Source organism: Hipposideros armiger, unplaced genomic scaffold (assembly GCF_001890085.2).
Source record: "Hipposideros armiger isolate ML-2016 unplaced genomic scaffold, ASM189008v1 scaffold_32, whole genome shotgun sequence".
Classification (NCBI taxonomy): Eukaryota; Metazoa; Chordata; class Mammalia; order Chiroptera; family Hipposideridae; genus Hipposideros; species Hipposideros armiger.
Genome location: NW_017731382.1, coordinates 504,939 through 526,349, shown reverse-complemented (window position 1 = coordinate 526,349; position 21,411 = coordinate 504,939). Strand labels below are relative to the sequence as shown.

At 63.1% G+C, this 21,411-nt stretch overlaps 2 protein-coding genes across 3 annotated transcripts; one reads left to right on the top strand and one right to left on the bottom strand.

The window, feature by feature from the left end:
- Positions 1-1,240: 1,240 nt before the first annotated feature.
- Positions 1,241-2,684, top strand: FNDC11 (fibronectin type III domain containing 11). The gene has a single exon (XM_019637195.1). The coding sequence runs from the start codon at positions 1,663-1,665 to the stop codon at positions 2,641-2,643; it is 981 nt and encodes a 326-aa protein (XP_019492740.1). The 5' UTR covers positions 1,241-1,662; the 3' UTR covers positions 2,644-2,684.
- A 1,382-nt stretch (positions 2,685-4,066) lies between these two features.
- Positions 4,067-18,060, bottom strand: HELZ2 (helicase with zinc finger 2). Of its 2 annotated transcripts, XM_019637384.1 has the most exons (20): positions 18,005-18,060; positions 15,848-16,954; positions 15,378-15,561; positions 15,194-15,301; positions 14,300-14,817; positions 13,561-14,202; positions 12,209-12,992; positions 11,920-11,995; positions 8,098-11,845; positions 7,795-7,949; positions 7,574-7,705; positions 7,335-7,496; positions 7,109-7,256; positions 6,874-6,990; positions 6,609-6,801; positions 6,357-6,491; positions 5,960-6,178; positions 5,650-5,806; positions 5,374-5,541; positions 4,067-5,302 (listed from the first exon to the last, which is right to left on the bottom strand). In XM_019637384.1, exons 2-20 carry the CDS (start codon positions 16,897-16,899, stop codon positions 5,178-5,180), a joined length of 8,823 nt encoding a protein of 2,940 aa, XP_019492929.1. In that variant the 5' UTR covers positions 16,900-16,954; positions 18,005-18,060; the 3' UTR covers positions 4,067-5,177. The 2 variants fall into 2 exon arrangements, with proteins under 2 accessions (XP_019492929.1, XP_019492930.1); XM_019637385.1 differs by lacking the exons at positions 4,067-5,302; positions 5,374-5,541; positions 5,650-5,806 and having other exon boundaries at positions 6,033-6,178; positions 6,400-6,491.
- Positions 18,061-21,411: the final 3,351 nt, after the last annotated feature.

The window sequence follows — 21,411 nt, the reverse complement described above, 5'->3', positions numbered from 1 at the left end:
CCCGTCCCGTCCCGTCCCCCACCCGGCGCGGCGTCACAGAGGCCGGCGGTCCCTATGGCAATTCGCCGGCCGCCGCGGCGCGGAGCTGGGGGCGGGGGCTCCGCGCACAGTCGGCCGCAGGCTCCGCCCGCTCCGGAGGCAGAGCAAGTGGGCGTGCCGGGAGGTGGGGCGCGGGCAGGTGGGGAGGCGGGCGGGGAGGGGAGTCGGCCTCGGGGAGGTGGGCCCCGGGGAGAGGGGTGTGCAGCGGCGTCGGGAAGGCGGGGCCCCTGGGGAGGCGAGCCGGGGCTCCGGGCGGTCACACCAACCACCCGTCTTGCGGTTTTACACCTGGGAGACTGTTAGCGACTGGAAACATCCTGACGGTACCAGCCAGGTCCAGGAGCGAGTGTTCCCTCCTGAGGCCAGAGCAGGACTTAGGCCATGAGTCCTGGGGCCCTGGCGTCGCCCCGCTCCTCACCCCACATACCCTCTCTGCTGTGCCCAGGGCCTGGTTTGGCTCCACTTCCCCAGGAAGGTCAAGGGCTGGCCTTTAGGGAGGGAGGCAGACCGCCGGACTTTACTCTGCCACTTGGAGGTGCTTTCGTGGGCATGTCACCTGACCTACTGGCTGTCTCTGTAATTCATCCAAGCCTTGGGTTGCTGGGACAACCTGCGCTCTGCCAAGTGAAGCTGCGGGTCCCTGGGGGTGGCTGGGACCTGGGACAGCAGCCAGGGATGCTGGCTCCTTGTTCAAGGAGCCCCAGCTTGCAGGGCCAAGCCCTAGTGGACTGGCAGCTTGCCCCAGCTGGGCCTGGGACCACAGCTGCATCCAGCTGTGAGGTGCACTGGCCCTTCCCACTGACACCCAGAGCTGGAACCTGGAGGGCAGGGAGGCACGGCCCAGAAGGTGGGTCAGGCTCTGGGGTCAGTGGCAGAGCTCAACTCCCGGACTGAGGACAAACTGGAAGCATTTTGGCCTCAGGCACCCCATCTGTGAGATGGAGCGACAGGGTCTCACTACGGGCCTTTCCTATGGAGACAGTGAGCTCCTGAGGGCACGTGAGGCCCCAGGGGCTAAGCGGCTAGGCATCGTGGTTATTCCGGAGAGCTGAGGCCTGGCCGGCCTGCTGCCCATGCTGGTTCTGGTCACCAACTGGACTGCCTTTGGCTCTGGCTCTGCTCTGCACCTGCAGTGAGGCATGGAGGGTCTGCAGGGTAGCAGTGTCCCCGGGGGTTTTGGGGCGGGGTCTGGTGCTGCCCAGACAGAATTGCACTGCTCTCCGGAGCCTGAGCAGCATCGTTACCCCATTTCAGATGAGGCACTGAGGCCTTTGCCAGGCCACACAACTGCCCAGCAGCTGGCTTTTGTGCCCAAGTCATTGTGGCCCCAGCACCCGGGGCCTCGGCCCTGCCCTGCACCCTCACAACCAGCCGCCAGCAGTGTTTGCCCCTCCATGCCTACTTTTACCCAGACTTGCAGACCGCCCAGTCGGCCCTGCAGGCAGCCTGTTCCAGAGAGAAATGTCCCCATAAGCTCCTCCTCCTGAGAGGGACACAGGATCTGGTGTAGGGGACAAGGGGCCTGAAGTCACCCCCCATACACGCAAACACTGCCAGGGGGCAGCAGAAGCCAGCCCGACTGTCCCAGCTGACGCCCCGCCCTCCACCCCACTCTCCCAGACGATGGATTTCCAGGTAACAGGCCTGGACCTGGACAAGAGGAAGCCAGACAGGCCCCAGTGCTTCCTGGACCAGGAGGAGGCCGAGGAAGCCGAGGACGGGCAGCTGCTGGAGCCGCAGGCCTGGAGGACCTACGTGGAGCGCCGCACTGCTCTGCGTGAATTCCTGACCTCCGAGCTGAGCCCCCAGCTGCTCAGGCGCCACCACGCCCGCGTGGAGCTGCTCCGGAGGTGCTCCTACCATGTCGAGATCCTCCCGAAGCATCTGGCCCTGGGCGACCAGAACCCGCCGCTGCTGCCCCACACCGTGTTCCAGCTGGTCGACCCCTGCAAGTTCCAGCGCATGAAGAAAGTGGGTGCCGCCCAGGCCAGGATTCAGCTGCTGCTGCTCGGCGACCTGCTGGAGCAGCTGGACCGCGGCCGTGCCACACTGGACGCCCTGCTCGAGTCGCCCAACCCGCGGCCCTTCCTGGCGGGCTGGGCGCTCGTGGAGCAGCAGCTGGTGGGCCTGTCGGCCGTCATGGACAGCTTCCTGGCCATGATGGTGCCCGGGCGCCTGCATATCAAGCACCGCCTGGTATCTGACATCGGCGCCACCAAGGTCCCCCACATCCGGCTCCTGCTCAGCACCAAGATGCCCGTCATGTTTGACCGCAAGGAATCGGTGGCCCACCAGGATTGGGCCACCCTGCGCTGGTTTGTCACCATCCAGCCAGCGGCCCCGGAGCAGTTTGAGCTGCGATTCAAGCTGTTAGACCCACGCACACAGCAGGAGTGCCTGCAGCGTGGCATCGTCCCTGTGGCCGCCTGCTCCTTTGATGTCCACAACCTGTTGCCCGACCGCGTCTACAAGTTCACAGTCAAAAGAGCTGAGAGCTATACGCTGGTGTACGAGCCCTGGCAGGACAGCCTCACCCTGCACACAAGGCCAGGGCCCCCCAAAGGGCCGGCCCCCAGTCTGCTGGGCAAGCCAGGCCACCCCTGACCACAGCTTCCCAGAGATGATTTTCTAATATTTATCCATTAATAAAGAGCATTATAAACACAATTATAGAAACAAACCTACTTATGTTTTAAAGGTGGCAGCAGCCGCATGACTGCTTTCTGACTTAGTGGAGCCCCGTCAGCCCCTGCTCCCTTTTCTAGGAGGGGCCCGAGCTGGACCTTCCAGGACAGCTGACCTCTGGAGCGGGGCCAGGGGTCAGGGATTGGGGCTTGTGCTGGGTCATATGGGTCCAACGCAGAGGGCAGGCTGGAGTGGGAGTTCGCCAAGGAGGTGCATCCGGGCACACCAGCAGGGCCTTCCTGGTTCTGGTGCCACCCGTCCTCGGTCCAGCCTCCCACCTTTACCAAGGACAGCTGCCCAGAGGCCGCAGTGGGGCCACCGCAGGTCCCCTTCTATGAGCAGCTCTGAGGCACCCTTCCTGATCTGGCCTGAGGTCGGGCAGCTGGCTGCGCGCATCCACCCCCCCACACCCCCCCAGCTCACCTGCCTCGTTTTGTCCTGAGACTCACCTGCTGCTTCAGCGACCCACTTCTGTGCTCAGCTGCCCTCCTCCAGTCCAGCCCAGTTCCTTGCCACCCCACGTGCCCTCTGGACTGCAACACCCCTCCCTCCAGGAAGCCCTCCCTGACTCCAGGCGGATGTGGTCCCAACTCTGCCTCAGACACCTGCTTCTCCTTTATTCAAGCCTTTTCACGAGATACGGTCAAGGTTCTGAATGCTTCTACAGCTGCCCTAGGTGCACCTGCTCTCCCAGGTAGGGCCATACGGCTCACTCCAGGCAATAGTGAACGCACAGGACACAAGGCCCTGGGGACCCCTTTCCCTATGAAGCCTCTTTCTGTCCTCCTGACCCATCTGATACCCCTGCTGCCACTACGAGAGGGGCCCAGCCATGCCTTCCTCTGTCTAGCCAGGGACCTCAGAGGCATTGGGGGCTCAGCCACAAACCAGCGAATGCTGCATAGCCCAGGTGGGCCTGCAGGCGGGGTGCACTGTCCCAAAGGGACCTGGGGAATAATTTCAGACCCAGATGGCATGGACCTGCTGATAGTCTGGGGACTTTGGACTTAGACTTTTGGGCCAGCCTCCTAGGGTCAGAGTTCAGTGGGCTGGACTCTGTGTCCTGCAGCACCTGGACACAGCTCACCGGCTGTGGCCACTGTCACCAAGCCAGCCTCCCACCCAGCTTTCTTTGTCCTGGCAGTGGACCGTCAGCCTGCCGGCTGTGTCCTCAGATGTAGAGTGGAGTCCCGGTTCCCCTCGGCATGTCCCCATCCAGCATCTGCTACAACGGGCTTGACAACCTCAACAGCCACTTCACAACGCAGAGCAAGAGCAGAGGCCACCTTTGTGCCCCCGTCAGACCCCAGAAACACGCAGAGGCGAGAAAGCGTCAGGTCTTTATAATAAAATTAATGTTTAATCATATAAGAGTCCAAGAGGAGGTAAAAAACTGGAATGTAGAAATTTGTAGAAAGCATCAGAATCAGACAACACAGAGTGTTCCCCAGGGACTGTAGCCAGGCCACAGGTTGGGGCAAGCCCTTCCTGGTGTAAACACTTGTTTGCAGTGTCCCCCAGCCCACGGGGACAGTGGGATTGCACTGAAACCCAGGGTCAGAGATGCCTCTGGGTGGGCTGGGGCAGGTGTGGAAGCAGGACACAGATGCACCCTGAGGGGCAGGTGAAGGTCCCCAGCCCTGCAGGCCTCTGGGGTGCGGACCCCAGGTCAGAAGCACATGACAGCCTGTCCTGGGGGTGCCGTGGTCCCACCGCCAACCACATTCCCATGGGAGGATTGCACACACTGCACGGCCGGGATGGGCAGGTCCCCACCGGGTTCTGGTCAGCCTTCTCCCTGCCTGCCAGGCTGGGGGACAGGGCAGTGGTGGCAGAGAAAAGGGCCTCACTTCCAGGAAAGCCTCTGCCCTGAGTCTAGGCTGAGAACCCTGTTGCAGTAAAAAAGACGCTGGCTTTTGGTTTATTTAAAAATAGAAAAGAAAGCTGAACACCATGGCTGGCACCACGGTGGTCGGGATGGCACCCGAAGAACAAAGTGCAGCCCCAACAGGGTCTCCTTCCTGAACCCACACCTTCCCAGCGACACCAGATGGTGTCCTGTTGGTCCCCAGGCCTCCACCCCCACTGCGACATGCTCTGTCACCAATGTGGTGGCAAAAGCAGGTCAGTGGGGAGGGTGGGCATCCCCTGGCCCGCCCCTTCCCTCCTAAGTTCATGTGCATCCCGCTGGGGTGGGGCCTGGCCTGCACCCTGCCAGGGATGAGCCGACTCCAGGAGCTGGTTACTGTCCAGCACCACGGCCGGCTGCCACAGCCCTCACCCAGTCAGGCAGGCAAGAGTGCCGGGTGGTGGCCGGGTGGTGGCTGGCAGTGACCACAGAAGGCACATGGGATTCCGCTGAGCGGGGCCTGCGAGGCAGCCAGCGCAGGGCAGTGTGGGACTTGTCCTTGCTGTCTGGGCAGCTTGAGGGCAGTGGACAGGTGAGGAGCTCTTCACAGCAACACAGCTGGCCTCCTCTGGACCCGCACCTGGTCAGCAGGCACGAGACTGCCCTGGGCATCACAGAAGTCCACGAGCCGGCGCCACAGCGGGCAGCAGCGCAGGAGCAGGTGGTCCCCTGTGAGAGAGGACTCAGTGGCGGCCCTGGCACGCCCGCCAGCAGCCCCACCCCCAGGAAGCAGCTCTCACCTATGAGGCAGAGCCCTTCCTGGGCCCGGGTGATGGCCACGTTCACTTGGTTGGGGTCCACCACGAAGCCCAGGAACCTCTTCAGCCAACTCTTAGTCGGCCGCTGGTCCAAGTCGCTCTCCGGGCATGAGCGGACGGTGCTCAACAGCACGTAGCGCCACTCGCTCCCTGGGGGGCCAGGCACGGTGAGGCCCCTGGAAGGTGCCGCTTGCCCTGCCACCTGCACCCACCCTCCTGACCCGCTGCCCAAGAGCCCCGCCCCGGAGCCAGCCTCACCCTGGCTCTTGGTGATGGAGCACACCGTCACTCCGGTGACACCCGCCTGTGCAAGTTTCCTGCTGATCTCTGCGGCCTGTGCATTGTAGGGCGTGAGGATGGCAATGTCCTTGGGGTCCACTGTCCTGTCCAGGGTCAGCTGTCTGGCGATGCGGACCTGAGGAGCCAAGAGGGTGATGGCAAAGCTGGCTCTGGTGCCGCTCCCACCCTGGGTGCCAGGGCCTCACCTGTTCCTTCAGCTCCTCTGCCACTTCCTCCAGGATGCCCTCCCTGACCAAGGGGTACCAGGGAGGGTCCCCCTGACACTCACCACCTCTTTCACCTCCTCCTGATTGGCCTTGGAGTTCTCATTCCCTTCATCCGTGGACACCAGGAGGCTCTGCTCATGGCCCTGCACGTGACCAAAAATGACACAGCAGCTCTCCTTCTGGGCATGGCCTAGGATGCTGGGCGGCCGCCTCAGGCCCTGCCAGGTCTTCAGCTTGCTCTGGTAGAACTCCATGGAAGGGAAGACACAGATGCCCTCGTGCTGCAAGGAAGGACGTAAGCCAGGTCAGGCCGCCCAGCTGCCACCCGCGGCCAAGCGCTCCCGCCTGTTCCTGCTGTGGCCCCAGGAGGCCAGGGTGGACGGAGGAGGTTGGGGAGTGGCCAGCACACCTCTGGCGTCCCCGGCCCCAGGCGCGGAGGCTGGGCTAGGGTAGGCTCACCATGCGGTACTGCGTGTCCAGCATATAGGCGTCCCTGTGGTACCTCTCAAACAGGGACCGATCCAGCCCCAGGCTTTGCAGGTGTTCATTCTTGACCACTGGCCGCAGCTGTTTGTGGTCCCCGAGAAGAACCACCTGGAGGGACAGACAGGCATGGTCCTCACACCTGCAGGTCCACAGCCGTCACCCCCTACCACGCCGCTACCCGCCTTGCGCTCCCTGCACCCCGGGGGCGAGGCCACACCCAGCGACCTTCTCAGCCTGAGAGAAGTTCACCAACGGGATGAGGGTCTCGGGCTCCGTGGCCATGCCCGCCTCGTCCACAAGGATCTGCCGGACATCCAGGTTCTTGAGGCTGGCCGAGGCTGCACATGAGCACGTGCACAGGATGACGCTGTGCCGCTCCAGCTCAAACGTCCGGGCCTTTCCCAAGACCTTCTTATACCTGCGGGGGACACCATCTGGTCACCCAGGAACCCCCATACCAGGACTCGGCTCCGCAGCCCCAGCCACTCACCAGCTGAGGTCTTCCTTGGAGAAGACCTCCCCTTTCTGCAGCCGGACGTCAAAAGCCTTGATTTCTGATGCGTAGGGATTGGTGTTCTGCCGGATCCGGTGGTGCAGGCTGATACTCCTGGTGGGGGGGACGGACCTCCGTGAAGCCGTGTGGCCCCCCGCCCAAGACTCAGACCTCTCACCTCCTCCCAAATACAGACAGACAGACAGATGAACGGACAGCTGAGAGGACACACCTGAGGTTCTGGTTGGGCCTCCCCTCCCCAGGGGTCTTCTTGAACAGGCCCCTGCTGCCCACGCCTGGCATGGGGAACTCGGTGGCCTCAGCCTGCTCGCTGTACACTCGGAGGGGCTTCAGCTCTGCTTTCCTGCTCAGGAGCAGTCCTGGGGGCAGTCGGAGCATGAGACTGTGTGTGGGCCCAGCACCCCCAGGCAGAGCCCCCCGGGGCTGACCCAGTGCACCTGCCAGGACGTCCACCGACTTGTTAGAGGGGCCGCAGTACAAGATGCAGGGTCTTCCCAGCACCTTGTCCTTATCGGAGGGGGCGCGGGCTGGCACCCATTCCTCGTTCAGCTTGTGAAACCAGAATACTATGTGGAAGCCCACCACCGTCTTCCCCGTGCCTGTGGGCAGAGAATGGGGTGAGCAGAGCCCCACGCGGCGCTGCCGAGGCACCCGCCGCCCCCGACACGGGCCCCACCTGGCGGGCCCTGGATGACGGTGAACTGTTTCTTCAGAGCCTCTCTGACGGCCCCGGTCTGGCTGGGGTTCAGCTTGTGGCGGCCTCCGGGGATGTCAAAGGTCTCTCGCTCCAGGAGCCTGTGGGCGGTCCCTGAGGAAGGGGCCAGGCCTCACTGAGCTCTGGTGCAGGGCGGGGCCAGGCAGAAGGCAGGGGGCGGGCAGCTGGAGGGCCCCACCTACCTCTGTGGAGGGAATGCTGGCCAGGCGGGCGGCCAGGAGGGTGGCGGGAAGGGTGGCGGGAAGGGTGGCGGGGCAGGGGGATGGGGCGGCCCAGGGCGATGCTGATGACCAGCTGGGATGAGCTCTTCAGCTTACGCACGGCTTCCTCCTTGCGGCTGGGGGTGGGTGGGGGTGAAGATGGACACTGAAACATCCACAGAACCCTCCCGGGGAGGGGCCGCTGCCCCATGAGCCACCCCCTCCCAGAAGAGGAACCCTGGAGTCCTCACACTCCCTGCCCACCCCATGGTAGTCGCCACTCACAGGTCTGGAAGCTGCTTGGGCAGCACCTCAATGGTGAACTGGGCGCCAGGCCTCAGCACCTCTTCCGGAACCTTCTCCATGGCCATGTGGTGAATGAAGAAATGCACCTGCTTGGAGGCCTCTTGCCGGCCATCCTTTGGACTCGAGTCCCCATCCTCCGTCAGCCCATGGGCCACCCAGGTGTACGTGTCAGGGTCGATACTCAGGACAGGGCCAAGGCTGCTGGGCCCACGGGGTGTGGTGGCTGGGGGGCATGGTTCCCCTGTGTCGGGCACGGCCCGCAGCCCCTCGAGCCGGATGCAGAGGTAACAGTGTCCCCAGCTGATGTCAATGCAGTGCTCGCTGAGGAAGGCGGCCTCCAGGCGGAAGGTGCCCTGAAGCTGCCCCTGGGCCATGTCCTCTGCGTCCCAGGTCACGGTCACGTGCTGCAGCGTGATGGCGTCGTTCTCGGCCACCGAGTTGGTGGACGCCTCCAGGGAGCAGAACGGCTCCCACACGCGGGAGTAGTCGTTCACGCTGCACCAGCGTTCCTGCCCCGCCTGGGGCACGTGGCCTGAGAAGCAGTCCCCGGGCCGTTCCGTGTGCTCCAGGCAGAGGCTGACGCCAGGCACCACAGTCCACAGCTGCAGGGCTGGTGCCAGCATGCCCCGCTGCAGGGTGGCACTGAGCTGCACCTGCAGCACGTCCCCACGGCCCAGCTCCCGGGTCACCTCCACAAAGTGGCCACAGCCGCTGCGCACCACCCGCCCCACCTCCCGCCTCGGTGGCTCTGCGGTGCCCCACCCCCGCACGAGGGCAGCTGCCTCCGGCCACCGCTGTTCCTCCACCAGCTCCAGTAGCTGCTGCCACAGGGCAGCATCCACGGGCCGCGTGTGCGAGTCGAGCAGGGCTCCGCACAGTGGGGGGCACGGCCCATTCGGCCGCACTGAATAGATGCGGCGGCGCCACACCAGCCGCAGGCCGGGCCGGTTCACCAGGCCGTGTGGGTGCTCGGCCAGCTGTAGGAAGCGGTAGTGCACAGGGCAGGGGTCGGGCAGCGTCTCACGGTTGGCTGGGAAGAACAGCCTGAAGCAGCGGGCGCCCTCCTCCACGTCCACTGCAAAGCCCAGCTTGTCATGCGGCTGGGCTTTGAGCCGCGTGGCCAGGTGCAGGCTGCGGGCCTGGCGCTGGTAGCTCTGGGCACGTGAGTTCTGGCGGTTAAAGTCCTGGCACAGCCCGTCGATGTCCCTGGCAGAATAGGTGGGACCCCCCTGGCCCAGCGCCAGCAGGATCTGCCGCTGCAGCACTAGGTCCAGGTACCTGCGGAGGGGCGAGGTGGCCCAGGTGTACCAGTCCACCTGTAGCGAGTAGTGCCTGGCCGGCTGCTGCTCACCCTGGCTAGAGCGGCTGAAGGCGGAGCGGCCCAGGGCTTTGCGGAAGTCTAGGCCCACAGGAGCCAGTGAAGGGTGCATGTCGTCCGTGGTGATGAGGTCCACCAGCCGGCCGGTATCCTGCGCGTGGGCTGCAAGCTGGACGTGCTTCCAGAGCGTGGCCAGCAGGTGCAGCTGTGGAGCGGGGGGGCTGTGGCCTTGCAGGTGCTGGCGCAGGTGTAGTGACAGCGGCACCAGCTGCCCGTGCTTCTCGCTCACAGCTTCGAGCTGGCGGCTGCTGGGCATAGGCTGCCACCGCAGCGGCGTGACCGTCTGAGTGTGCTCCCTGCCCACCAGGAACTCAGCCACTAGTCTGTTGAACTGAATCATGTACTCTTTGACCATGGCGTGGGCCGCACGGAAGCCCAGCTTGCTGTCCTCATCTGGCTGCTCGTAGTAGCAGGCAGCCTGCAGGCGACGCTGGCGCAGCACGTGGGCGAAGTAGCATGCGGCCACCACACAGGCGTCCACGGAGTCCAGGCGGTCTGGCAGCTCTAGGCCGGCCCCCGGATGCTCCCTGATTGCCTGCTCAGCCTCCTCGTAGGACAGCTGGCGGTTGGAGTGGATGATGGAGGGCGCAAAGCGCAGGCTCTTGAGCTGGTTACTGCCCTTCTCGAAGGTGAGGAAGAGGGAGATGGCCAGGCGGTCCTGGCCGGGCAGGAGGCTGAGCACGTCCTGGCAAAGGCCGGCCGGCAGCATGGGCGTTGGCTCCTGGTTGGGGGCATAGAACGCGGTGCCCAGCCTGCGGGCCTCCACGTCCAGCGGCCCATCCCTGGGCACGAGGCTGGCCACATCGGCAATGTGCACGGCCACCTCGTACCTGAGGCCCAGGTCCCGGACGCCAAGGGCGTCGTCCAGGTTGCAGGCGCCCTGGGGGTCCACGGTGAAGGTCAGGAAGCCACGGCAGTCCTCCCGGCAGCTGGGCGCTCGGCTGAGCTCAGTGCGGTACTTCTGCAGCACCTTGGAGACCGTGGCCGGGTCAGGCGAGAGTTCCCGCAGTTCGTACTCCAGGTTCAGGATGCGCAGGCCCTGCTCCCAGGTGGTGGCCTCAGGCAGCACCTCCAGCACGATGCCCAGCGGGTAGTAGAAGCGTTCCCGCCACAGGACAACACGCACCCAGAACAACCGGCGGCGCCAGGCCTGGGCGGGGAGCCGCTCATGTGTCACCCGCTGCAGGCGGCCCCTCCAGAGACAGTGCACGGGCACCAGCTGCGGGTCCTTCAGCTCAGCCACAAAGATCTTGGTCACGGAGCCATCGATAGGGGTCATGATACGAGGGTCCCACTCATCCATGCGGCACACAAATGCCAGCTCTTGGCGCCTCCGCTTTAGCACGCCCAGCACGCGGCCTTGCGGCCGCCCGGCAGAACCCCTTTCGCCACCCAGGACCTTGACCAGCACCTCGTCCCCAGTGAAGGCCATCCCGCAGTGCAAGCGGCCCCTGACCTGGATGGGGCCAGGGCCCAAGTTGTCCAGCGGGACAGCCGTAGCCCGCTCGAAGGTCTCCTGTACAAAGGTACAGCGGTAGTGCCTCTCGGGCTCCGTGCGCAGCAGGTGGCGCATCGTGGCCCGCGGCAGGGACACGTACTGCCGGGCCCGCTGTGGGGATGCGGGCCTGGCGACGGTGTCCAGCAGCCCGTCCTCCCGGACAGTCACCGTCACATTCTGGCTCTCGTCCAAGAGCTCCTGCAGGATGGGGTCATCGGTGTTCAGCTCCCAGTCGGAGGGCCAGAAGTCAGACTCAGAGTCCTCGGGGTCCCCGGGGTCCTCACTCTCTGTGGCTGTTGAGTTCCCTGCTGATGCTGCGTCCCCGGCTGCTGGGCACCTCACAGCCTCTGCCTCCTGTGTGGCCGCGTCTCCTGCCTCCGAGGCCCTGGGCAGGAGTGCACCCCCATCGGCCTCGGACACGGCCCCCGGCTCCACGTTCACCGCAGCCGCATGCCCTGTGGCTGGGCCCCCTGCTGTCCCCTCCTCTGGGCCAGTGTCCCCGGCCACCACTGCCACGGATTGCTCTGCCGGTGGGGCCGCAGGCTGCAGGCAGCGGGCCCAGCGCTGCCTCTGGATCACCCCCTGCTCGATCTGTTCCAGCAACAGGCCCTCGGGGCAGACACTGCAATGCTCCACACAATCACGAATGAAGCTCTTCCAGAGTTTGCTGCAGGCCCCGAAGGAGCAGAGGGACATGGCGTCACCCACGGCCACCACCTGGGACTGAGCGCGGGTCATGATGGTGTTGAGCACGCGGGCGTCTGTGAAGAATTCCAGGCCGGGCGCCCCTGGGCTCCGCAGGCTGTGCTGGCTGTGCACCGTGCTGAGTACCACCACACGGAACTCCCGCCCTGCGAGGGGGGCGGGGTCAGGCTGCGCTTGTGCCCAGGGCCACCCCCGCCCTGCCCCACCACCAATCACCCACCTGGCAGGATCTCAAAGCTACCCACGGACACCTGGCCCAGGTCCCGCCTCCTCAGCTCCTGCCTCAGCGCGCTCACCTGGAGACACAGGACCAGATGGGGCCCGTGAGGGCTTGGTGTGCGGTGAGGGCCCCGATGACAGCCAGCCTTGGTGCCAGCACATAGTTCATGTGCACATCCGCCCTGGGACCCTCTTACAGGAGGGGAAACCGAGGCGAGGAGGCCCAGCCGGGGGCACAGTCCCCCAGACCACCGGGGGCTAAGGAGGAGCTGTCTGGACGGTGGGCTTACCTGGGCGCCATGGGACACAACGCAGATGTGCCTCTTGTCCCGGCCGCCCCAGCAGTGGGGCCAGGTGTCGTAGACTTCCTGCACCTGCTCGATGACCTGGATGACCTCAGCCGTGTTGAGCCACGACGTCATTGACATGTCACGCTCTGGGCTCCCGGCCACGTGGCAGAACATGAGCGGGTAGCGCCGGGGGTGGCGTGGGACCTTGCCGCTGGCGTGGATGGGGGTGCCCTTGGCCACGTAGAAGTGGCGTGACACAAAGGTGACAATGGCCTCGGTGGAGCGGTAGTTCTCGTGGAAGATGATACGGCTGCGCTGGGCCACCTGGTGCGCCTGCTGCTGGTAGTGCTGGAACAGGCGGTGCAGCAGCGTGTGCCTGGCGGCGCGTCCCCGGTCCACGCTGAACAGCCTGGGCGTGACCTGCATGTGGTCACCGGCCAGCACCACCCGGGTGCCTGGCAGGGCGTAGCGCAGCGGGATCAGGGCCTCGCACTCCAGCATCTGGGCGGCCTCGTCGATGAGAATGTGAGAGAAGAAGCCAGCGGGCACCCCGAGCTCGCGGGCCTGCGACGTGGTGGTCACCACAATGCGGTGCCGCTCCAGCTCCGCATGCGTGGGTGGGCGGAAGGCCCGGAGGTCCTCAGTCAGGCAGCAGTACTGCAGCGTGGCTGTGTCCGTCTGGCTCGGCGGACGGTCTGTGTACATCACCCGGAGAGGCCTGGCCTCAGCGTGGCCGCTGCTCACGTAACTGTGGAAGTGCTCCTGAATGTAGATGTCAGCCGCGCTGAGGGGGAGAGGGCACATGGGGCCTTGGCAGCTGCGCGCAAAAGCGCCTACTGCCCAGCCCTGCCCGATGCCGAGACAAAGGAGGCTAAAGACCCGCGACCGACACCCGCCCCCCCGCCTCCACCCACGGAGCATAGATCTGTGTTCTCTTAAGAACAAGGGTAAGTCCTGGCCCAGGAAGTGCTGGTGAGCCACCCCCCACTCCACCTCACCGAGGGCCCGGCGGAGGCGCCCACAGCCCCCGCCCACATGCACTCTGCACTGGGCCTAAGCACAGACATCCCCTGGCCCTCTCAGCCCAGACTGACCGGCTGTCAGGGAGCAGCCCTGATCAGAGTGACTGGGACTCGCCCAGGGACCCACTATGCGCCCAGTGTGCCCAGCTGGGGCTCCACTCCACCCCCAGCCAGGCAGCCCTGGGACGTCTGCTCTAGAGCTAGCCTTCCGGGCCTGCAGGGAACCTAGGCACCAGCCAGAGCCCCAGGCCCCAGGTACCCCTTCCTCTGTTGGGGTGACACCACCACGGCAGCTCAGCCTGGCCCAGGGAGCAGCGGCTCTGGGCTCACCTGTTGGTGTGTGTGCAGATGAGCACCTTGGTGTGAGGCTGTCGGATGACCTCCAGGGAGGCCATGGCGAGTGTGTAGGTCTTGCCCGTCCCGAAGGGGCCGTAGATGAGCAGCGGGGCGATGGGCTGCGTGCCCTTAGGGCCGCTGCCCGCGATGAACTCCACGGCCAGCTTCTGCTTGCGGTTGCCCTGCAGCGCGGACGGGCTGGGCCGGGGGCGGGGCAGGGCACAGGCGGGCAGGTCGGGCACCACCAGCCGCTCGTCCGGCAGCGCGTCCACTGCCTGGTGCCAGAGGCGGAAGGTCAGCGGGTCGATCTGGAACTGCACCTCCAGCAGGGGGCTGGCCTCGGGCCGCAGCCCCAGGGCCGCACAGCAGCGCTCCGGCAGCAGCAACCACCGGGCCTGCTCTGAGCTGGCCCGGGGCTCCAGCCGCGCCTCGAACACCGTGTTGTCAGGGGCAGGCACAGGGGCCACAAGGGCCGTGCTGACCGCCCGGCCCAGCAGGAAGCCCTGGTCTGTGTCAGGTGTCAGGGAGGAGGGGATGGGGACCTCGGCATACAGGGCTCCCGGCGGTGCGAACAGCATGCCGAGGGCTGGTGTCTGCAGGGCCGTCTTCAGGGACACGGGGCCCCGGAGGTTCAGCCTGGGGGGGGCGGGGCGGGGTACACGGCTCAGCTGACCCGGGCCGGAACTCTGCGGCCGGCCCCCACAGCCCTGCCCGCCCACCGGCCCCTACTCACTTAGCCACCAGCTCTTGTTGGGTGGCCTCCTCTTCGTAGAGAAACTGGTGCATCCTCTGCCGGTAGTTGGTGTGGGAGAGGGGACCCGGGGCTGGGCCGTTGCGCTGGAACTCGAGGGCCAGGGCTGGCACCTTGTACTTGGCCATCAGGGCTGCCTGCTCCGCTGTGCGCTCCACGCCAGGTACCACATGGCGGTTGCCAGTGTGCCAACGCTCTAGCTCCTCATGGTGGCCGGGCACCGGCGACCCCGAGAGCCCCGGGCAGTGCACCTGGCCCAGCTGTAACTCCAGCTTTTGCAGTAGCACCGGCCGGCGGCCAAAGTCGAAGACCACCCACTGCTCGAAGGTGCCAAAGGAGGTGCTCTGCACACACACTCCCACCTGGAACTCGGTAGGGCGGTCAGGCACACAGAAACGCTCCCCCTGCGCGTACAGCTGGCCCGGAGGGAGGCGCGGGGCCACCAGTGAGAAGTCTGCTCCCAGTTCCTGCTTGAGCAGGGCCACATGTTGCAGGGGCTCCTGGGGAGAAACTCGGTGGTGAGTGATCCTGGCGCTAGCCCACCACCCATCAGGGTCTGGCTGACACAGAGCCCTGCCCTGCTGCGATTCCCAGCTGTGACCCCAGCAGGCCACTCAGCCTCCCTGAACCTCAGTGGTTGCCTCTGCAAGATGGGGCCACAGAGCCTGCCTAGGCCCCACGGATGCTGAGTGAGGTGAGTGTGCAGCATGGGGTGCTCGGGCACAGTCCCTCACTCTCTGCCAGACCCAGCAGGATAACCCCACGGGGCCGGGAAGATGACACACACATGCACATGCACACGTGCACACACATGGCGAGGCTGTGCAGGGCAGTGGCTGCAGACCCCAGCTGACTCGCGGCTATACTGCCCCTTACCTCAGAGTGGACAACAAACATCCAGCTGTGCTCAGTGTTCTTCTCCTGGGCCCGATGCACCAGGGGCTGGTTGCAGCTGACGGACACACCATCGACAGTCTCAGCCAGCTGCACAGGGAAACCAGGCTGTCGTCAGGGAGCCCCGGCCCCCGCCTGCCCAGCCCACTCACAAGGCCCCACTTACCACCAGGACTTCGGTGCTGCTGCGCTGGTACTCGTCCAGCAGCCGCGCCTTGTAGGGCACCAGCCCCTCCTGCCAGGCCGCCTGCTCCCGCAGCGCCACGGTCTGCACACGCTGTGTCCACTCCTGCAGCTCCTGCTCTGAGTGCGCCTTGGTGCAGACGTCCCCGTACTCACAGAGGTCGGGCCTGGGGGCAGAGGAGGCCAGCAGGCCACATGGGGTGAGACCCCTCAGCCCAAAACAGGTCTGTGTGGGGAGCAGGGATAGGTTCCAGGCCGGGGCAGGGTGCCGGCGGGGCCTCCTCCATCCTGTCCACATAGGACAAGGCTGGCATGAGTGGCCTGGGACCAGCTTAGCCTCCCTTCCCCCAGAAGCCCTCGAGGTGCCAGCTGGTCACACAGAACAGGGAATCCCCGGTTGTGGCTGAAGGTGGGTTCACTCCTCCTCCCCAAACCCCACCCCACTGTCCTTACCTGGGGCAGAGCTCGAAGGTGGAGAGCCCAGCGGGAGGGCTTCGGTGCTTCCAGGGCACGGCCTGGTCCAGGACCACCATCTGTGCGTGCTCCAGAGATGAGCAGTGGTTCTCAAAGGCCTCCTGGGAGTGGCAGGTGACCAGGCAGGCATGGCAGTACAGCTGGACTGTAGAGGGCTGGTGGTGGTGGGCTGGGGGCCTGTCCCCCCTGGGGGTCAGGCGTGTGAGCAGGTCCCTGCGCTGGAATCCACCCAGCTGCTCGGCCTCCCACACAGCCATCTCCACAGCGCTGTGTGCATACTGGCAGCGGGGTGCCCCGTGCCGGCACGGCCACCCGCGCCCCACGAATATGCAATAGGCCAGCCTCTGGCAGTGCTGGGGCCGTGGCCGCACCTCTGTGACCTGCTGCTTGCGACGGCCCTCAGACCTCACATGGGTCAGGACCGAGGGGCAGGCTCCATGCTTGGGGCACCGGCCCTGGGGGTCCACGGGGCAGAGGCGGGGGGGGCAGTGCCGGAAGCAATGGGAACAGAGCAGCTGAAAGTGGCCACCAAACTCCGCACGGATGACATCAGCCAGGCCGTGCAGCCCGCCCCGGGCCCTGCCACCCTGCACCAGGGCCTTCAGCCGCAGGCGGTGGAGGCTGTGCTCGCGCTCAAAGGTCCAGACCAGTGCCTCCTCGGGGCTGCGGGCGAAGGTGCACTGGTTGCGGTGCCGGCGGCAGCCCTGCCCAGGGCGGTAGTAGCGGCAGACCTGATAGCGGGCAGGCCGCGGGAAGCTCGGCCGGAGGTCCACCTTGCGCCAGACCCTGCTCTTGGCGGCTCGCTTGAAGCGGGCCAGCAGGATCTCGCGGGGGCAGCTGTGCTCCACCGCATGCAGGAGGTAGGTGCTCTCGTTGAGGCGCTGCGCACAGCGAGAGCAGCCCAGACACAGGTCCAGCTGGGCGCGCAGCCTGTCCAGAGATGGCTCCTGGGTGGCCGTGGCGCTGCTGGGCGATGGGCCAGACCCCGGGGACACCCTCTCCGATGCTGACCTGACTGTGCGGGTTGCCATTTGAGACTCAGGGGCTCAGCGGGTCCTCTGGGGCCGATCACCCTTGAAGAGAAGTCTGGGATGGGAAGAGCCGAGAGCAAGGTCAGGGCCGGGGGCCAGGAGGGCTGCCACCCCCCGGCGGGGGCTCAGACACACGGCTTCTCCTCAGCACGGGGCCCGGGAAGGTGAGCAGCAGATTTCTGCCCGCAGGACAGGCGCAGAGGGTTATTAGATCCAAGGAGGCTAGCCCCGCTGACCTTGACCCAGCCCAGACCCCTCCCCTTCTGCAAGGTCTCCGGGCCCTTCTCAAAAGGAGCTAGCTGGCTCTGAGGTTGCCCTAGCAACAGGAGCCCTGGAGGCCCAAGGACTCACAGGGCTCCCTCAGCACCCCCACTCTGTGAAGGGACAGTTGGCTCCTGGGGACGTTGCACCCCGCGCCTATCTGGAGAGGGACTAGTTGCCGCCCACCGGGGCCGTGGGGGAGGTCCGGAGGACACAGCCGCAGAAACTTGCAGGGGCAGGGGCCTGCCCAGGTGGTGCCCCTGGGGCTTCCCCAGTCAACTGGGACCCGAAAGGGGAACCAGCTACTGTAACACTGCCAGTTTCCTCCAAAGGAAACTTTCAAGAGAAACTTTGAGGGCGACACCAAGATGATGTTTTAAAAGGAAATGATCTGAGGTCAACCCAGAAAAGCCTCATTGCTCCAAAGTGAAAACTTGAGTTCCCTCCAGAAGGGGGCTGAGCAGAGATCCCCAAAGCCGTGGGCGTTCAGGTGCAGGGGCAGCTGCAGCTGGCAAGGACAAGGCTAAAGGGTTAGGAACTTGGGGTCCAGAGACTGCTCCCTCCCGGGGGCTAGCCAGGGTCCTGGTGATGAGGCTGCAGGGCTACCTGGGGGGAAGCCCGGCGCTGAGTCAGCACCCCAGCCTGCTGGCCCAGCGCTGCGCCTTGGTGTGGGGGGGGTGTCCCCTGGACACCAGCCCCCCACTCCACTAGCACCGCCTGCAGCCCGGCGCCTCCGCCCCCTCCGCTCCCGGGAGCCCGCCCGGGTCCCACCGAGGCCCCGACTGTAGGGAGGGGGCGCTGGCAGCTGCCACCCACAGTGGAGACCCTGCATCCCCGCACTTACCCCCCATTCGGCCGCGCCCGCCGCGCGATCACTTTCGATTCTGCCCCGGGGGTGACTCAAACCTCTGACGCCCGAGCGCGGAAATTACCTCACTGCCCCCGCCCCGCCCCCCGCCCGGCGCCGCCCCGAACACAGCGGTCCCCGCCCGGCCCGCACCGCCGGGCCCGCGGGATTCGAACCGGCGCCCCGGCGCCCCGGCTCCTGGACGGTGGCGCGCGCGACCCTCGGCAATTTGCCCGGAAAGCAGAGCATGGCGAGAAGGTGTGACCAGCGTGGTGGAGCGCGGCGGCCGCGGCGCTCCTTTGCTCCGGGAAGCGGGAAGCGGGGACGGACCAGCAGGGGGGCTCTGCGACCCACACGGCCCCGCCCACGACCTGCCGGCTCTTTGCAAACTGGGGGGGCTCTGCAGGAGGGTGCCTGATCCGGAGGAGGAGCAGCGTGCTGGGAAGAGGGAGGGGCTCGGAGCTGGGGGCGGCCCCCATCCGAACAGGCCCACCCCCTAAAATGCACCAGCCAGTCCGGGTCCCAGGGGACCTGCCCTCTTACCTGCTGAGGGCCCTACCTGAGGAGATTCTTCTTACCTGGGGAGACTGTAATGTATCCAGCCCTTAAAACACAAGGAGGATGTTTGGGCTGCACCAGGGCTTGGAAAGAGGGAGGAAAGCTCCAATTCTAGAACGCGGGACCAGCAAGCAGAGTGTTTTGCAGCTTAATTGCATTGGATCCCCGCTGTGCAGACGCCACCCTCAGCCCCACTTGAGAAAACAGATGCACGCTGGTCACTAGTGAAGGCTGAGCGGCTCCCTGGCAACAAACACCCAACCCCCACCGTCACACACCTGACCCCAGTGGTCCCCACCTGCTGGATTCATGTCCTTGTCCAGTCCCCCTCGAACACTGAAAAGGACCAACCTGTGTGTAACCAACAGACATGGCGGAAATGACGTGATGACCGAGTGTCCACCAAGGTACACTGCGCTGCCTCCTTGCTTTCCTGGGTCGCTGCTCTGTGAAAAGCCAGCACTGGGTTTTGGGGACACCCAAGCAGCCCAGTGGAGAGGCCCAGGTCAAGAGGAAGCAAGGCCTCCTGCCCCAAGCCAGCACCGATCGTCAGGTGTGTGCCTGTCACCTCCAAGTGGAACCTCCTTCAGCCAGTTGCAGCCCCAGCTTGACTGTTGCCTCATGAGACACCCCAAGCCTGAGCCGCCAGCCAGGCCACCCCCCCACTCGGAGATAATAAGTGGGTGAAATAATAAATGTGTATTATTAAGTCACAAGTTTTGGGGGCATTCCTCATACAGCGATAGATAACTGGTACACCAGGATGGTCCCTGGAACAATAAATGCATCTATCTCAGCCCATGGTCAACATCCTGCTGGGGGGACAATATGGAATCTTCCTGTGTGAGTCAGGGAGTGGGCTGAGCACACCATTAATGATCATGCCAGGAGCCTCGAGACAAACAGCAAGTTACAGAACATAACAGAGGGAAACACTTCGTAAATACAGCAGCAACGAAAGACCCAGGGACGAGCTTAACAAGAAGCATCAGGAAAATGGATGGCCCCTGAGAGGCACAATGGAACACCACGGAAAACGGAGCAGAAAGCTCCATTCTTGGAGGAGACATAACATTACTTAAATATGTCACTTCTTCCTTAATTTGTCTTAGGAAGGCGTTCTTCATACACATAGGAGAAACTATCCTATAATTTATTTTGAACCACAAAAGATGCCAAATAGCCAAAGCACTCCTGAGAAAGAAGAATAAAGCTGGAGACATCACACTTCCTGATTTCAAACTATATTACAAGGCCACAGTAATCAAAGCAGTGTGGTATTGGCATAAAAATAGGCACATAGGCCAGAGGGACAGATTAGAGGGTGCAGACATAAACCTACACACACACGGTCAATTAATTTTTGATACAGGTGCCAGGAACACACAATAAAGAAAAGACGGTCTCTTCAATAAATGGTGTTGAGAAAACTGCATAACCATATGCAAAAGAATGAAACTGGACTCTATCTCACACCACTCACAAAAATTAACTCAAAGTGAACCAAAGACAATGTAAGACCTGAAACTGTAAAACTCCCAGAGGAAAACAGGGAGAAGCCCCTTGACATCGGTCTTGGCAAGGAGTCCTTGCATGTGACACTAACAGCACAGGTGAAGAAATGAAAATAATCAAGTGGGACTGCATTAGACTAAAGAGCTCCTGCACAACAAAAGAAACAGTAAGTTGAAAAGACAAACCTACAGAATGAAAAAAACCTCTCAAATCATATATCTAATGAGGGATTAATATCCAAAATATAGAGAGAACTCATACAGTTCAATAGCAAAACCCAAAGAATCCGATTTTTAAAATGGGCAAAAACCTGAAGAGACATTTCTCCAAAGAGGACACACAGATGGCCAATAGGCATTTGAAGAGATGCTCAACGCCACTCACCATCAGGGAAATGCAAATGAAAACCACGGTGAGACACCACCTCTCACCTGTTAGAACGGCCATCATCAAAAAGACAAATATAACAAGCGTTGGCGAGGATGTGGAGAAGAGCAGCCCTCGTACAGTGTTAGTAGGAACATAAACTGGTGCAGCCACTGTGGAAAAGTGTGAAAGTTCCTCAGAAAATTAAAAATAGAACAACCATATAATCCAGCAGTCCCCCTTCTGGGCGTTTATCCAAAGGAAATGAAATCGGGTCTCCAAGAGGTGTGTGCCCCTATGTTCATGGCAGCATTCTCCACAACAGCCAAGACATGGGAACTACCTAAGTGTCTGTCCACAGATGAATGGATAAAGAAGATGTTACACACACACTGACAGACAGACACACACGAACATTGTTCAGCCATGAAAAAGCAGGAAATCCTGCCATTTGTGACAACATGGATGGACCTCGAGGGCATTATGCCAAGTGAGATAAACCGGATAGAAAACGCTGAACACCGTATGATATTGGTTACATATGGAATCTAAAAAAGCCACACTCTTCAACATAGAGAGGACAAAGAACCAGACACAGGTGGGGATCGAGATGGTATTTAAGGTACAGACTTGCCACTGGGAGATAAAGTCTGGGTCCTAACGCCCAGCTGGTGTTTCCAGTTGCCTACACTGTTACAAACGTCAGAGTTACTAAGACTAGATCTTAACTGTTCCCACCACAAAAAAAAAAAATGTTAAGTATGTGAGACAGAGGTGCTGGCTAACACTGTGGTGTCAATCAATTAGGAATGTATCAAAGCCGCACGGTAGGCACCTTATACTTATACAATGTTACCTGTAATTGCAGCTCAATTAATTTGAAAAGAAAAAGTAACAGAAGCTACCAGTCCCACCACACATTAAAACACAGTAAAGGGACCAGAAGAGTGTGGTTCAGGAGCAGA